Here is a 16,118-nt window from a genome sequence, read left to right as displayed (position 1 = left end):
CTCTGTATGTAACTAAAACAACATCTCTTCCAGGACTATTCGTACAACTGAATTTGAAATGCTAAACAGAAGTGTGGTTCTATTGTTGTATAGCAATAGATATTTTTGAGATTCTACAACTCCTATTATTTTTAATCTACTTTGATATTTAATTCATACCCTTAATCAAAGTTCCGTGTCATTTTTGCTAGACATTATTGTTCAAAATTCTCATATGTTTCTTTGATCTGTTTTACATGTGCTATCTTAGATGTTCTAAGGCTGAAATTAGAAAACAGTATTGACCTCATTGATCATCTCAACACACTATCGACTCTGACAGTAAATATTTCCTCCTGTGTATTATATGACCGTATCCAGGCAGCAAAAACCATAGATGAAATGGAAACAGAGGCAAAAAGGCTCTACAAAAGCAATGAACTCTTTGGAAGTAAGTGTGATTCTGCTGGGGTTTGACTTCCTCTTTGTACTAAAATTGCCCCAATTCTTCCCTTACCTCTTTCATCCAGAAAATTAGAAAACTGTTAGAGGGGTAGGTATTATCCCTTCTGATGTCCTTCAAAATGGGAACCTTTCATGTACTCAAGTAAGCCCATTGTTCTGAGACGCCATCAACATACGTGCACCTTTGCTGATAGGGTTAAAATTAGGACTGAAAAGGATTTCACAATTTTAAAGTTCAGTCTATGCTCAAAGTCAATCAAGATGATACAGTTTTAAAGTGTGTGGTGTGGTTGTGTGTGTGTGCGCATGTGTGTGTGTATTGTGTATTTTTATTTGTGTAAGTAGCCTAGGGTGATATATTTAATCTGGCCACTTAGTGATTATATTTTCAAACTCCTCTTTTGAATCTCTCAGGTTGTCACTTCCAATTAACTGTCTTCACTGTAAATTAGGAGCCTGAACTTACTGTCAATTACTAACTCAATTGCCTGTTTGGCTGCCCCCGAAGTGGACCCTCCAAACAATAAGTAATGTCAACCATCAAATAACCTTTCTGTTGTTATTGCCCTTTTATTTTTAGGTGTTATTTTTAAACTTCCTTCGAACCAAAGTTGGCACAGAGGTTATCACTCTGCGAGTGTCTCTCTTCCTCCTGTCGTAAAATATACCATACGCATGAGTCTCAAGACTGCACAGACCACAAGAAGCATAAGAACCAAGATTTGGGCCCCGGGGCCTCACAACTCTCCATCACACAACCAGATCTATGGCCGAGCTTTTATTTACCTGCAGGATAGTATTGAAAGAGCTATCATTGAATTGCAGACTGGAAGGAATTCCCAGGAAATAGCAGTCCAGGTCCAAGCAATTCCTTATCCGTGCTTCATGAAAGACAAGTAAGTCAGTGCACGGGCTGCATTTTGTCATAATTAGCCATTTTCCTAAGGACTCATTTCTGTTTGCTCATTCACGGTAAAGGAAAGGTGGGAAGTTCTCCAAGCCTACGTCCTATATTTGTTTAGAAGAAAGAGTCAACTAGTAGGGCCACACAGGAGGTGTAAGGCCACACAGGAGGTGGCAATTGGCATTGTTACCGAAAGATAAGCGTAGTACTGACCAAGTGACTCAGCTTTTCTTCATCATGATCCTTAAGTTTCCAAGGACTTTGGTGATGGAATAAGGAAACTGGGATCCCTATAGCCAAGGGCATTGCTAAATAATCTTGATGTTACTCACTCACTACAGATTTTTTTTTAATGTAGGAGTACTGCTATTTATTCAGCCATTGATTAAACTGATTGAAGTGGTCATGAACTCCACATTGCTTTTTGTTTTTTTTTAAATTTTAACTGAATTTTAAAAAAATAATATTTTTTAAAAAAATTTAACTGAGATAGACCATTATAAAGCTGTTCATAATTGAGTTTCAGTCATACAATGATCCCATCCCTCCACCAGTGAACATTTCCCACCACCAATGTCCCTGTTTTCCTCCCACCATCCCCCACCCTGCAGACTCTACCCACCCCCAACCTCCCTCTATGGCAGGCACTTTCCTTCTTGATCTCTCTCTCCTTTTCCTTTTATGCATTGTGGTTTACAATATGGGTACTAAGAGGTCATGGTGTTTGTTCAGGGCATTCAGTATTTTTATTGGGACAGTAAGGCTGGAGTAACTTTTCAACTGAGTGGCAGTAGGTTTTGGGGTGTGGATATAACTGCTGAAGCTTCCGAAAGTGCAGGGAGGTGGGGGAAGGAGGTAGTCCATCCTGACCCCAACAAAGCCCGGAGATTTCAGTCACAAAACCCAAATACCTGAATTTTCAGCAAACTATCTCTGGAAGGTCGATCCTGAGATGGTGCAGTCAGGCGGCAATTTTGAATTGTGAAGCAAGTGGCTACCAGGGATTCTTGCTTGGGTGGGCTCCAGGCTTACCTGCCCCCCCCTTATTTACTCTGTCTGTTCAGCCATGTGCAGGTCCGAGATTAATTGGCTTTTGATCTCTTTCGAGAATTATTTATGGGTCTCTGAAATAAAGCTTATAAATGAATTTATATAGCTGAGTCAGAGGTGGCTTGTGAGCGTGGCTCCCACATACCTTCCTATAGATCTTAGCTATCTATTTCTAAGCAAATAAGGGGATCACATAAAATCTTAAAAATCTCTTCCTGGGGCTGGAGCAATAGCATAGCGGGTAGGGCATTTGCCTTGCACGTGGCCAACCCAGGTTTGATTCCCAGCATCCCATATGGTTCCATGAGCACCGCCAGGAGTGATTCCTGAGTGCAGAGCCAGGAGTGACCCCTGTGCATCATCAGGTGTGACCCAAAAAGAGAAAAAAAAAGAGAAAAGAAAAAAAATATCTTCCAACTCCTGGGGATGCAGCAAAAGTAAGCAGGTAAGGCATGTGCTTTGCATGCAACTGATCCAGGTTCGATCCCTGGCATCCCATATGGTCCCTGAGCACTGCCAATAGTGATCCCTGAGCATAGAGCAGGAGTAAGCCCTGAGCATCACCAGGTGTGGCCCAAAAGCAAACAAAAATGTCTTCTATCTCTCAATCTTAAAAAAAAAACTGCATACACAATCAATTTTAAGGAAAATTTTTGATAAAAAAATCACTGGTAAACATCTGAAGATAAATATTGTACTATCTGAAACTATTTTATCTGCCAGCAGTCCACTTGCTAGGCATATTTATCTAAAACACTTTGGCTAAATGGACAAAAAAAATGTAAAAATCATGATTTTAAGAGAGTTGAACTGGAGTGTTCAGGAATCTGTCAGCCGGGCAGCCCTGGCCACAGTAAAACATCACATCTGATGAATACATTTGTCAAGTTCATCTTCCTACACAAGAGATTGAAACCAAATATTGCTTTAAAGGAATCCTATTTGTTACTCATTGCTGTTATTGCAGTTCCTATACAAGTCAGATGTTTCTGGGGTGTTTTTCCTTTTTTTTCTATCTCCTTTAGCTGCTTCAAGGTGGTAGATAGAGGGATCCTGTAGCCCTTTGTGCCGCAGTGATAAAGGGGGAGGGATGAGGATACTATGAGGGGATGGTCAGGTTTGAGCAGATAATTGCAGAGGGTAAGATGAACTTTGCCACGCAAACCATGAGTGAACTGCAAGTTTCAATGAATTGTAAAGAACTGGAGGTTCAATTGAAGGTGAATTATCTCATATTTTCCTGCCCAATTTTTTTTCTCTTATAAATGTTGATACCTAGGGTGACATCTGGGTGTTACCTTTAAGAATTAAAGTAACTCTAGTCAGCTGTTTGGACTGGAGCGATAGCACCACAGGTAGGGCGTTTGCCTTGCACACAGCAGACCCGGGTTCCATTCCTCTGTCTCTCTTGGATAGCCCGGCAAGCTACCGAGAGTATCCCACCTGCACGGCAGAGCCTGGCAAGCTACCCGTGGTGTATTTGATATGCCAAGAACAGTAACAACAAATCTCACAATGGAAACGTTACTGGTGCCCGTTCCAGCAAATCGATGAATAACGGGACGACAGTGCTAGTCTGCTGTTTATTAAGGGAGTCTAATCATAATGTTCCACATATACATGTATAAATTTATAATATAGATTTTATATTTATAATAAGATTATAATAATTTTTCTGGGGATTGAAATCACAGCTCGCACATGTGAGACATATGTTCTACTGCTGAGTCTTATCATAAGGTAAGTGGGAGTAGGTAGTATCTGCCATAGTTTTCAAATGAAAAAAATAGCAAGCCAGAAACTTTAAGTAAATTGTTCGAAGTTGTATAATTTTAGTGCCCTGGTCTTTCAGTGAGAAAAACCAAAATTCTTCTCTTAGTACTATACAAAGTCAAAAATACACATTAATTTAGAAGAAATATTATAGGCAACTGTTATTAGTGACTGAGGACCTTTGCTTAATTCTATAAATAGCATCAAATTTTAACCTGAACCAAGACAAAAGTCATCCAATAAATATTTTTTAAGTGCTTGCTCCATGCCAGCTGTTTCTCAAGGACTAAAAATAAAAATGGTTGTGGCCGATCCTCATTTATTTCCTACCAAAAGAATATTTTTGATGGTGATAAACTTTGAATTTTATATTAGTAATATAGAAGATAATGTTTTAGTAATATTCACATTTCCCCATTGAGATCTTGAGGGGAATTCCTTAGCCATAGAACAAATAGCAATGGAGTGGCCCCTGAGCACAGAGCCAGGAGTGGCCTCTATGCATGTGTCTCCAACCTCTTCTCCCCCCAAAAAAGGTGGAATGGAATGTATTTGGGACTTTTCTCTATAATTTTTAGGTCTTGAGATGTAGCGCAGGATAGGCCTGGTGTATATGAGGTAGGCTTTGCATCTGGAGTCAATCCCTGGTACCACACTTACATATATTTTTATAAAAAATAGTTCTTAGTTATATGGTTCCTGGTCCAGTAGAATCAATCTCACTTTGGAAATTCTCTTAAATAAATTTTTTTTACTCCACCTCGGATAAAATAAGATCAGAAACTTGTGGGTGTACTCCAGAAAACTGCTTTAATAGGCCTTTCAGCTGATTCTACTCTCTGGCTAACAGAGAAACACCGAACTTGAACTTTCAGAAGCCATGGGCAAGCTACTCAGGCCTGATTTGGAGCCTAATGAGAATGTAGAGTGATTCTGTAAGTTAGCACATTATCAGAAAAGTTATTTCTTTATTGTTTACAAAGTTGCTGGAAGCATCACTTTGAGTAATTCAATTTCTTCTGCATTTTCAATAAAATGCATTGAGTTTATGTTGATTTTTCTTTTTGCTTGTTTGGTTTAGGATTGGGGAGGTTATATTCGGTGGTCATCATGGGCTACTCTATGCTCAATCTTGGGCTCACTCCCAGCAAAACTTGAGAGAGCATGTGGTACAAGGAATTGAACTCCAGGCTGCACCATACAAGGCATACATGCCAGTCCATACTGCTAGCTCCCAAATTTGGCTTTGTTTTATTTTAGTTCATTTGAGGGATTTTAAATTAATAGTAACTATAAGTTTCTAAAGAGTAAACAGATACAATAATTTGTGAAGATTTTAATTAGATCAACCAATTATTATCTAATTTACATCTTCCTCTTAGATAAGAATTCAATTCAGGAAGAAGAGTTTTGAGTTCAGAAATTACATCTTAATAATTGTTTTCTGGAAAGAATATACTCAAACATACTTTAAACAACAGGGCAATTTTATCTAATGCTCTAGATGTTTTAATTTTTCTCTTTTTATTTATTTATCCTTGTACCATTGTACTATAGCATTGTCGTCACATTGTTCATTGATTTGCTCAAGCAGGCACCAGTAATGTCTTCATTGTGAGACTTGTTAATGTATTTGGCATATCAAATACGCCATGGGTAGCTTGCCAGGCTCTGCCATGCGGGTGGGATACTCTTAGTAGCTTGCGGGCTCTCCGAGAGGGACAGAGGAATTGAACCTGGGTCAGCCAAGTGCAATGTAAATGCCCTACCTGCTGTGCTATCTCTCCAGTCCTTGTACCATTATAGCTAGAAAATTTTGGACCTTAATGTTAAGTCAATTTTATATTTTGGAAAAGAACAAATTTAATAACATTTCTCCATTTCCAACAGGAATGTGGCATTTATCTACAAATTATGTTCTTGATATATTATACTTTGCACATGTAATATTCATTTTGGTCACTGAATTGCTGTTTTGCTTTTTTTTTTTTTTTTTACAGCTTCTTAACCAGTGTCTCTTACTCTCTTCCAATTGTGCTTATGGTTGCCTGGGTTGTATTTATAGCTGCATTTGTTAAAAAACTTGTTTATGAAAAAGACCTCCGGCTTCATGAGGTATGTTAAAAAAATTCTCACCCTAATATTAATAAGTCTGTTTGTTTAATAATTACAAAAATGTTTATCGTGATTTGACAAACTTAGAAAGCTTGACTTATATACTGTGAATTAACTTTTATTGATTCTTATTGAATAACTATTAATTTTTTGTTTCTTATTAAACATTACATAAACTAGTGAGTTATAAGAGCAAGTTATAGTCATATTTTATTTTTTCAGAACAATTGAATAGAAGTTACGAATTCTTCTGAAAATCAAAACTGAATGACTTGGAAAAAATATCTGAGCTCAATTTTTTATGAGTGATTTTTGCCCATGAAATTCTATAAGTAATTTTTGCCCTTTGGAACATAGGCTCAAGTAAAGTGACTTAAAATAATAACATTAGTAACTGTTAAGTCAAGATTATTGTTGTCATGCCAACTAAATGAGTCCAAATGAAGATATAGACGTTATAGATATAGCTGTAGACATAGACAGATGACTTGTGTTAGCTCACAAGAAGCAAATTCTCTTCCCAGAATACCTTGTCTTCTTCAATTATCTTCTTCATCAGGGCTGGAGAGATAGCGCAAAAGGTTGAGGCACATGTCTTGCATGCAGGAGACCAGGGTTCAGTTCTCGCACCACATACGATCCCACAAGAACCACCAGGAATAGCCACTAAGCACTGCTGGGTGTGATCCAGTTCCCACCTGCTTGTTTCATCTTCCTCTGATCCACGATTCATGAAAACTAATAATACGTGTTCTGTAACCACTGAGGTTAATAAGACAACAGTTAAAGATGAAACCTGGAAGGTGAAGCATGAGCTCTTCTTTGGCATTTCATCATCATTATCCCAAAATCCAAAATATCGCCTTTCATTTTTAGAATGTATGAAAAAGCATTGTGTGAAATTTGGATTATGCTGGAATAGAAATTATCTTCTCATCCTGTAATAAGTCCATTATTAGAGTCACTCGTGAAGTGCAAGGAAAAAGAAAACGCCAAAGCCTTTCAAAACTGGGGCACAATAATTACTGCAAAGCCTGGCTGACAATTTGAAATAATGAGGTTAGAATAACCTGTTAACCCACTTGTGCTTCTCACACTTACTTTGCCAGTGCTTCGAGGCAATTGATTATGTTTCCTTACACGTTACAAATCACTGCTTCATATTTTTATTACTTTAGCATCAGACTCTAAGAATTGTCCCAAAATTTGAATCTATAGTTCTTACCTTTTCCATATGGATTCTGATTGATCCTCACAGCTGCACTTTCATATTTCATTTACAGTCTGATAATGTCTCATCAGCTGGTTTGGGCCCTGCTACATTGGAGACCTCTGCAATAGTTTCTTAATTCCAATTTAGAGACTTAAATCCATGCCCCTAACCATAATTTTGATTGCTAGTTCCTTAAATTAGCGCCTTAAATTTCTCTTTGAGGTTCCTGGTACTCAGAAATCAATCATCACAGATTAAAGAAAAACTTTGAAGTAGAAAACTGGCTAAAAACTTTTCTATTTCAAAATAAATATCTATCTTAAAAATTGGTTATGTTAGAGATACATGGTAATTACATTTCTGTGTATATACATATGCATGTGCATATTTAGTGGATATTAAACTCATGCATGTACACTCATGTAAATATGTATAGATGCATACTATATTTTATACTATATGTAGTATATTATTGCACCGTAGCACTGTTGTAGCACTGTCGTCCTGTTGTTCATCAATTTGGTCAAGTGGGCACCAGTAATGTCTCCATTGTGAGACTTGTTACTGTTTTTGCCATATTGAATACGCCACAGGTAGCTTGCTAGACTCTGCCGTGTGGGCAGGATACTCTCGGTAGCTTTCAGGACTCTCCCAGAGGGGCGGAGGAATCGAACCTGGGTTGGCCATGTGCAAGGCAAATGCCCTACCCACTGTGCTATCACTCCAGCCCTAGTATGTTATTATACTAAATTATTATGTGTTTGAAAATGATACTCTGATCACACCCATGGTACACAAAATATCCAAGCATAGACTTCTTTCAAAATTAAAGGCATAACAGATAATGCTTATAAGGCGAACCAGGTTTTGGTTTGGGTAGGGGAAGGAGGATTAGGTTCAAAGACATATCTGGCAGTGCTTAAGGATTACTCTTGACTCTGTGCTCAAGCATCATTCTTGGTGAGGCTCAGGGAGCCATATGCGGTGCCTGGGATTGAATCAATCCAGATCAGATGCATGCAAGGCAAATGTCTCCATTGCTGTCCTATCTCTCAGGCTCTACAGTTAACCAATTGTTTTTAGTTGCTTTGTTGTTGATATGTTAGTTCTTGTCTGCATTTTGCAGGCACAGCCTGATCTTGGGGTCACATCAGAGGATGGAAAACTGAAAACTTGAAATCAGGAATCAGCTTTGAGACTCCCTCTTTCCATTCACTGTAGTTCGAATTCTTCAATTCTCTGAGCTTTATCATCTAGATTTCATTTAGCAGCACATTTCCAGAAGGTAACTCCCCTCCTGCCAGAATAGAGGAGGTGTTCAGTTCTCCATCTTATACTGCTTCTAAGATAATGGTGTTTTATTTCTCCCTTTAGCGCTCTGACACTTGGAGGCACTTGATAAGGTGTCATTATTTATTTGGCAATTATTTTTCTCTCAGTAGCATGTAAAACAATGCTACTTCCTTAAAATCAACAGTGTCCTAATTTCCAAAGAACATGGTCTCTTTTCGAGAAGAATTGATCGAAGCAGGTGTGGAATGAGTGAAATATTCCTGGTGTCTCCTGCTCACGCTTCCCAACTTTATTCTAACCTCCTCCTTTTAAAAGACGAAAAAAGGAAAAAAGCTGAGTGCAGAGAGTAAGAGGTGACGTCCTGAGAGCTAGCTATTAGTAGATGTGAGTCTTGCACTTCAGTGTTTTACTTCCAGTCAATTCTTTTTCATATTATAACCACATTTTCTGCTGGCATCTTATTTAGGTAACAGAGATTCTTTAGGACTTCCTCAGGTAAAGGTTAAGGTGCATTATCAGAGACTCAAAATCATGTTTTAATATCACCATTTTAACTTTCAGTGAGGTTTAAAGTTTCCATCTGCCACTTCTTTCTCAATCCAATTATATAGAAAAGATTAATTTTTTTTGCTTGTTCTCAAATCAAGGCAAGAAAATAAAATGAGCTGTTTTTTTTAATAAAGCCCTTAATCCTTGACCTTGTTATGAAGTGATGCCAGTGAATTCCTATTACTTGTTAAGTAAATTAGCACAAATATTAATGTGCTATAAGTTTATTTATAAAATTAAGCCTTTACTTATATTTTTACTACTGACATAATGTATTTTACAATAGTTTTAGAAATTTTGGCATAGAATGTTGCTTATACCATGGCTATGAACTTCTGTAGGAAAACTATATTTTAAAAAAGCCTTTGAATTAGATTTTAATCTCTCTTCCTTGCTTTTAAAAATTGAAGCATTAAAGTTCCATGCAAATTCTGGTTTTAAAATATAAAAGAGTCACTGTCACTGTCATTGTCATCCCGTTGCTCATCTATTTTGCTCGAGCAGACACCAGTAATATCTCCATTGTGAGACTTGTTGTTACTGTTTTTGGCATATTGAATATGCCACTGATAGCTTGCCAGGCTCTGCGGTGCAGATGAGATACTCTCCATAGCTTGCCAGGCTCTCCAAGAGGGACTGAGGAATTGAATCCAGGTCGGCCACATGCAAAGCAAACGCCCCTATTGCTCCAGCCTAAAAGAGTAGCTTTCATATTATTTTCTTGGACTGTGAGTTGATTTCATTTATTTTATTTAATATGGCATATAGGGTATTTTTTATGCTTATATTTTCCAAGGGCTGGAGAGATAGCACAGCGAGGGGCATTTGCCTTGCATGCAGCCGACCCAGGTTCAATTCCTCCTTCCCTCTCCCAGAGCTTGCAAACTACCAAAAGTATCCTGTCCGCACAGCAGATCCTGGCAAGCTACCTGTGGTGCATTCGATATGCCAAAAATAGTAACAAGTCTCACAATGGAGACATTCCTGGTGCCCACTCAAACAAATTGGTGAACAACAGGACGACAGTGCTTAAGTGCTACTTATTTTCCATCTGTTTAGAAAGGGAACCAAAACTACCTGTGGATGATGAGATGTTATCAGGCCAAGATTTGTCATTCCACTTTCACGTTTATGCATTCTTGCATACATTACCCATGCCACTAGTGAGAATTTGGATCTTTGCCGATTATGGACATAATGTACTTTATATATTGCTACAAAAATTAAGATAAAATGTTTAATTGAGGTATAAAATAGTATTCTTCCAAATGAATCAGAGCTTGACATTCTTATGAACCTGAATGAAGATATCAGTGTCAAGTTTATTTATGATACCTTTTCCTGACAGCACTAATGTCAATCCCTGTGTGAAGCTTTTCTTGAATGTTGTAGCAAGCACACGTAGCCAAAATCGTACAGGATAGTACAGCAGGTAGGGTGTTTGCCTTGCAGCTGCCCGAGGTGACCTGAATTTTATTCCTGCCCCCCCCACCCCTGTGGTTCCCTGAGCCGTTCTCCTAATAGCATAAAATTTTGACTTTAGCTCTGAAGTTCCATATTAGAATATCAACTAGTGAATATATTTGGAAACATCCAACTCTTCTACCAACTCTCAGGAACAGATATGATTTTATGTCTTGAAGTTTTCAAAATTACAATAATACACACCACTAGCCTTGGTCCTTAGGTTTGCCAAACTACCTTATAACAAAGCCATATATGGGGAAATTTTTAAATATGTAAATGTTTTATACTGCAGCTCTCAGCCATCAAGAAAGAAAAACACATTTTACAGATGAAGTCCACTTTTCCCATGCATTTGAAGTCCCTTTGGTATTTTTATCACCTAGTGGAATTGACTTTCATTGACCTACATTACTGTTGGAGTGGGTTGACATTTTTTAATTTAAACCCATGAAATTAGGGAGTGAATGGTAGCTTAGGGATAGTTGTAAGCCTTCCACAATTATATTCAAGTAATCACAAATTCAGAAAAACTCCTCACAATACAAATAGCAGAAAAAGCAAATAAAAAGTTAATATACCATGATCAGACCAGATGGGATGAGTATCTAACAAACCTAGTCATCAAACAGGACACAGTCATTTCCTCAGAAGAGGTGGGCTGCAGTAATGAATTTTTAGAATAATACCTGTGAGGTCTTTTCATACCAAAATTTGATTTTATGTTCATTCTGATATAGAACAATGGTAGGCCGGCTTCCATAGTGAATCTTTGCTCCATGCTGGCATTTCCGATCTGACTCAGACTTCCATTCCTGTGGAAGCATAGGTTTGAGTCTTTACTGCAAAAGGTGACAGGGCCTGGGAGGAGAGAAGCAGTAGGGAGAGAAGAGGGTGGGGAAGAGGGCAGCGTTAAGAGGAAAAGTCACAGGCTTTTTCTCAATGGTGATTAGCTTAAGGCCTACAGCTTAGAATGTTGGCAGTCAGGTAGCTGTTTCCATGGTAACAGAGAGCAGCAGAGTTATCAGAACGTGGTGAGTTACAAAGACAGAAAGTGAAATTCACTATTTTGCTTGTAGAGCCAAAGATTGCGTCCATTATTTTGGCTATTTGCTAGACAGTTTATAATGGGATGGGGGATTGACACTGAAAATTATTGATTTTACAAAAAAATTACCAGATTACAAGGGTGTTAATGGCATATTTCTCTGTTCCTTTAAAAAATAGTATAGGGACCATAGAGACGGTACAGGGATTAAGGTCCTTGTCTGGCACAGGGTCTTCCCTGGTTTGATTCCCAGAACTGCATGAGATCTTTCCCGAATACTTCCAGGAGTGACCCCAGAGCACAAAGAACCAGGAATAGCTTCTGAACACTGTTAGCTATGCCTCCCAAACCTCCAAAATAAGAAAAAATGAACATGGACTATGAGGAGCTAAGGAGGTGGCTGAAAGAGTTAAATCACATCCTACTCATGCTATAGCCCTAGTTTGAGCCCTGGCATCCAGTACTCTGATTCCTTCCTGAAGTGACCCTCTAAACGTAGAACCCCTGACCACCACTGGGTTGACCCCCAAATGAGATATAAATAAAGGATGGGATAATATAGGCTTAGCATTCATTCTGAACTGATAGAACTAGAAAACGGGATATCCACATTTCCCTAAGGTAAAATATGTCACCAAATTGAAGACAACCAAGGAGCAGACTTTAGAGCACTCAAAATCCCTTTGGAATTAATGTACAACATGGGACTGTTTTTCTATCTTGGTGGAATACTTTAATCTTTGGGTATATAATTGAGTTATTAAATGATATAAGTTGAGAAAATGGTAGACTATTTGACATACATGGATTCATTTTGGGTATATGAATATCTTTTTTTGGGAAGCTAAGGTAATATACCTGATATACATGCCAGTGATCTGTGGCCATACACAGAGGGTCCCTTCAGATATGCTGTATTTTAAATCCTCTGGAATCAGGGATATTCTCTTTCTTTCATAGATGTGGATATGGATTGCTTGTTCATTAATGCTTGTTCATTATATTTGTATGCTGTTATTAGACTATCTACACTGACTTTTAAACAAACCAGCTGAAATATTCATTTCTGCACAAATATCAAATTCTTGTTGTAAAACTCTGCAAGAGATACCATAAATTTCAATGATCTGTTTTAAACTATTTTTAATTTGGAGGTCTCAAGTACAAGTTATAAAATAGAATTATTTTTTAACAAAAGGAAAGGAAAGAAGCTTTGTATCCTAGGGCTGGAGCAATAGCACAGCAGGTAGGGTGTTTACCTTGCATGCGACCTACCCAAGTTCGATTCCCAGCATCCCATATGGTCCCCTGAGCTCCGCCAGGGGTAGTTCTTGAGTGCAGAGCCACGAGTAACTCGTATGCATCACCGGGTGTGATCCAAAAAAAGAAAAAAAGAAGAAGCTTTGTATCTAAACCACTTATTATATTAGGGCAGTCTGTGAACAGTTTAAGATGGGCTGATAGAAATGGTCATATTCATTTCACATAGCAAGCATTGACAAATACGAAAATTGTTAAAAGTCTTATTCCATACTTGTGAATAGTCTCATGAACATTTTGTCATGAACAAAGAATAATTGTCATCTGTGAGCAAAGATCTCTGTCTATATATACATATATGTTTATAAATATACTTTTGTGCACATGTATATGTATATGTACATGTGGTCATAAGTTAGCCTAAGAAACACCTAATCTTTCTTTTTTTGCAGTACATGAAGATGATGGGTGTAAATTCCTGCAGTCATTTTTTTGCCTGGCTTATAGAAAGTGTTGGATTTTTGCTGGTTACTATCATCATCCTCATCATCATCCTCAAGTTTGGCAATATTCTTCCTAAAACAAATGGGTTCATTTTGTTCCTGTATTTTTCGGACTACAGTTTCTCGGTCATTGCCATGAGCTACCTCATTAGTGTCTTCTTCAACAACACCAACATCGCTGCCCTGATTGGCAGCCTGATCTACATCATTGCCTTTTTCCCTTTTATTGTTCTAGTTACGGTGGAGGATGAGTTGAGCTATGTCATAAAAGTATTCATGGTGAGTCAACTGTTCCCACTGAGTGGCAAGTGTGTAAGTGGTCTTTTTCTTACACGTAAACTCTCTTACTGAAAGTACATTTTCGGAATTTAAAGATCAGTGACAGCAACAGGAGCTAAACTATCCCCCTGATAGTGTTCTCTGCATTATCATATATCATCCAAGAAAGAAACCATGAAAAGGAAATCTTTTCCCCACAAGTTTCTAAAGCCATAGTGTGTAATGCTGTTAAGAAAAAGTTCTGGAGGAAGAAGAGTTGAAATCAAATATATCTTATTGTAAAGATCATCAAGAATTCTAACTTCTCTCAAATCCAATTCCCTAAATGTCTTACAGCCTCTATTACTGGAATTACTCTCATATATGAATAATTCTCATAGTTTTTGTGACATATGCTATAACTTACAGGTATAATGACAAATGCACTGACAGCATGTAATCAAATTTAAATTCCTTTTTGCCTTTCCACTCAAAGGCACTAAATTAACTTAAGAATTTTAATAAAGGCAGTAAGATTACTGACTGAAATGTGCAAAACAGAAGCAAATCTATTCACTTATAGAGGGTCCTACTAAAATTCCTGTTCATGAAAGAGGAGATTGATAAATTTCATCAAGCATTGGCATGTTGGACTTAATACTTTTTAAAATTTGTAATTACTTGCTTAATGCATATGTAGTTGATATTTTAGTATTTATCTCATCCATCATGCCTATTCCTGAAATCAGATTGTGAAGTAAATATCTTCTGGTCCCTACTAGTTCATTTTATTTTCATTTTGCTGAGTACTTATTAATACTTATATCTGTATTTGGATTTTTCACATTTTTATTATAATTTTCATGACTTTGGGTTTTTCATGATTCCCTCTCTCCCCTTCTTTCAGAATTGCAGTATTCTTGTTGAGGGCCTTCTTTATTTCAAATTGGAGATTTAGTGTCAATTTTATCATTTAAGTATCAAAGTTTTGGGAATGTAAGGGCACCTCTGGTGATATGTAGGAAATCATCAGGAACGCCCTCTGTTTTCACTTTCTTCACAGAGTTTCCTGTCCCCTACGGCCTTCAGCTATGCAAGCCAATACATTGCACGCTACGAAGAGCAAGGCATCGGTAGGTTCATCTACTTTAACACAGAATCTTTTCTTTCCTTGTTGTAATATGTTTCTCAGAATAAATACGTATGTTCATGTTTTAGGTCTTCAGTGGGACAATATGTACAGTTCCCCAGTGCAGGATGATACTACCTCATTTGGCTGGCTCTGCTGTTTTATCCTGGCAGACTCTTTCATTTATTTCCTTATTGCTTGGTATGTCCGGAATGTTTTCCCAGGTATGAGCTTGCTTTCTACTTTATATTTGCTTCAAAAATCAGTACTTAAATCCTAAAACTGAAGCAGATTTTCCAGGATGAGATAATGCACAATAGCATTCTTTCAAAAGAAGGAGTGAGTTGGCAAGCATGGAATCCAATCTTTACAAGTGAAAGTATGAGATATTGTAAGACAAAACCAAGACTTCTAATTCTGAGAATCTTCCAAATTCAAAGGGAAAGCAAATTAGATTCCCCCTTCTATTCTAGCATGCTCACGAATATTTATGTCCACCTCTATTGAAATTTTATATACTTTTCTGATATTGTAAATAAATAAAAGAGAACTCCATTTCCAAAGCATTTCTCTGAAAGAAAAATAGTAAGGATGGAAAGCAAATTATAGATTGTCCAGAATTTCTTGTGTGAGCAAGTAGAATAGTCATGAGAAAATTTTTTAAATACAAATTCTAACACATTGATTATGATAATGTTTGTATTTTTAAAAAACCATCTAAGTACATACTAACAATGAGAAAAAATTAATAGTTAATAATCATCCCTCATTGTACCTGTCTGAAAAAACATTTTTTTTAACTTTACTTGGGACATTGAGACTACTTATTTGTTCTGTAGAGAATCCCCCAAGTAAAAATACTTTCTGAACAATATACAATGTTCAGTTGTTTCACCTTGGTACTTCATGTTAATAATTAAATAATAATTGTTCTTCCCGATACATTTTATCACAGGGACATATGGTATGGCAGCTCCATGGTATTTTCCAATTCTTCCTTCTTATTGGAAGGAGCGATTAGGGTGTGCAGAGGTGAAGCATGAGAAGAGCAATGGCCTTATGTTTACAAACATCATGATGCAGAACACCAACCCGTCTGCCAGTAAGACAAGTAG

The 16,118-nt window shown here is 37.4% G+C and overlaps 1 protein-coding gene across 1 annotated transcript in view; it reads left to right on the top strand.

Annotated features, from left to right (window-relative positions):
- The window catches only part of ABCA12 (ATP binding cassette subfamily A member 12), a 198,636-nt gene that overhangs the window by 124,921 nt on the left and 57,597 nt on the right, over positions 1–16,118 (top strand). Inside the window, exons 21-27 of the mRNA XM_055122119.1 lie at positions 251–430; positions 1,025–1,340; positions 6,172–6,286; positions 13,566–13,895; positions 14,938–15,007; positions 15,093–15,227; positions 15,959–16,105. Coding sequence (XP_054978094.1) covers positions 251–430; positions 1,025–1,340; positions 6,172–6,286; positions 13,566–13,895; positions 14,938–15,007; positions 15,093–15,227; positions 15,959–16,105 — 1,293 coding nt within the window. The remainder of the gene's footprint in view (positions 1–250; positions 431–1,024; positions 1,341–6,171; positions 6,287–13,565; positions 13,896–14,937; positions 15,008–15,092; positions 15,228–15,958; positions 16,106–16,118) is intronic.

This window comes from Sorex araneus, chromosome X, assembly GCF_027595985.1.
Source record: "Sorex araneus isolate mSorAra2 chromosome X, mSorAra2.pri, whole genome shotgun sequence".
Lineage (NCBI taxonomy): Eukaryota > Metazoa > Chordata > Mammalia > Eulipotyphla > Soricidae > Sorex > Sorex araneus.
The sequence above is the reverse complement of the archived record's forward strand: the minus strand, read 5'-3'. Positions and strand labels throughout refer to the sequence as shown.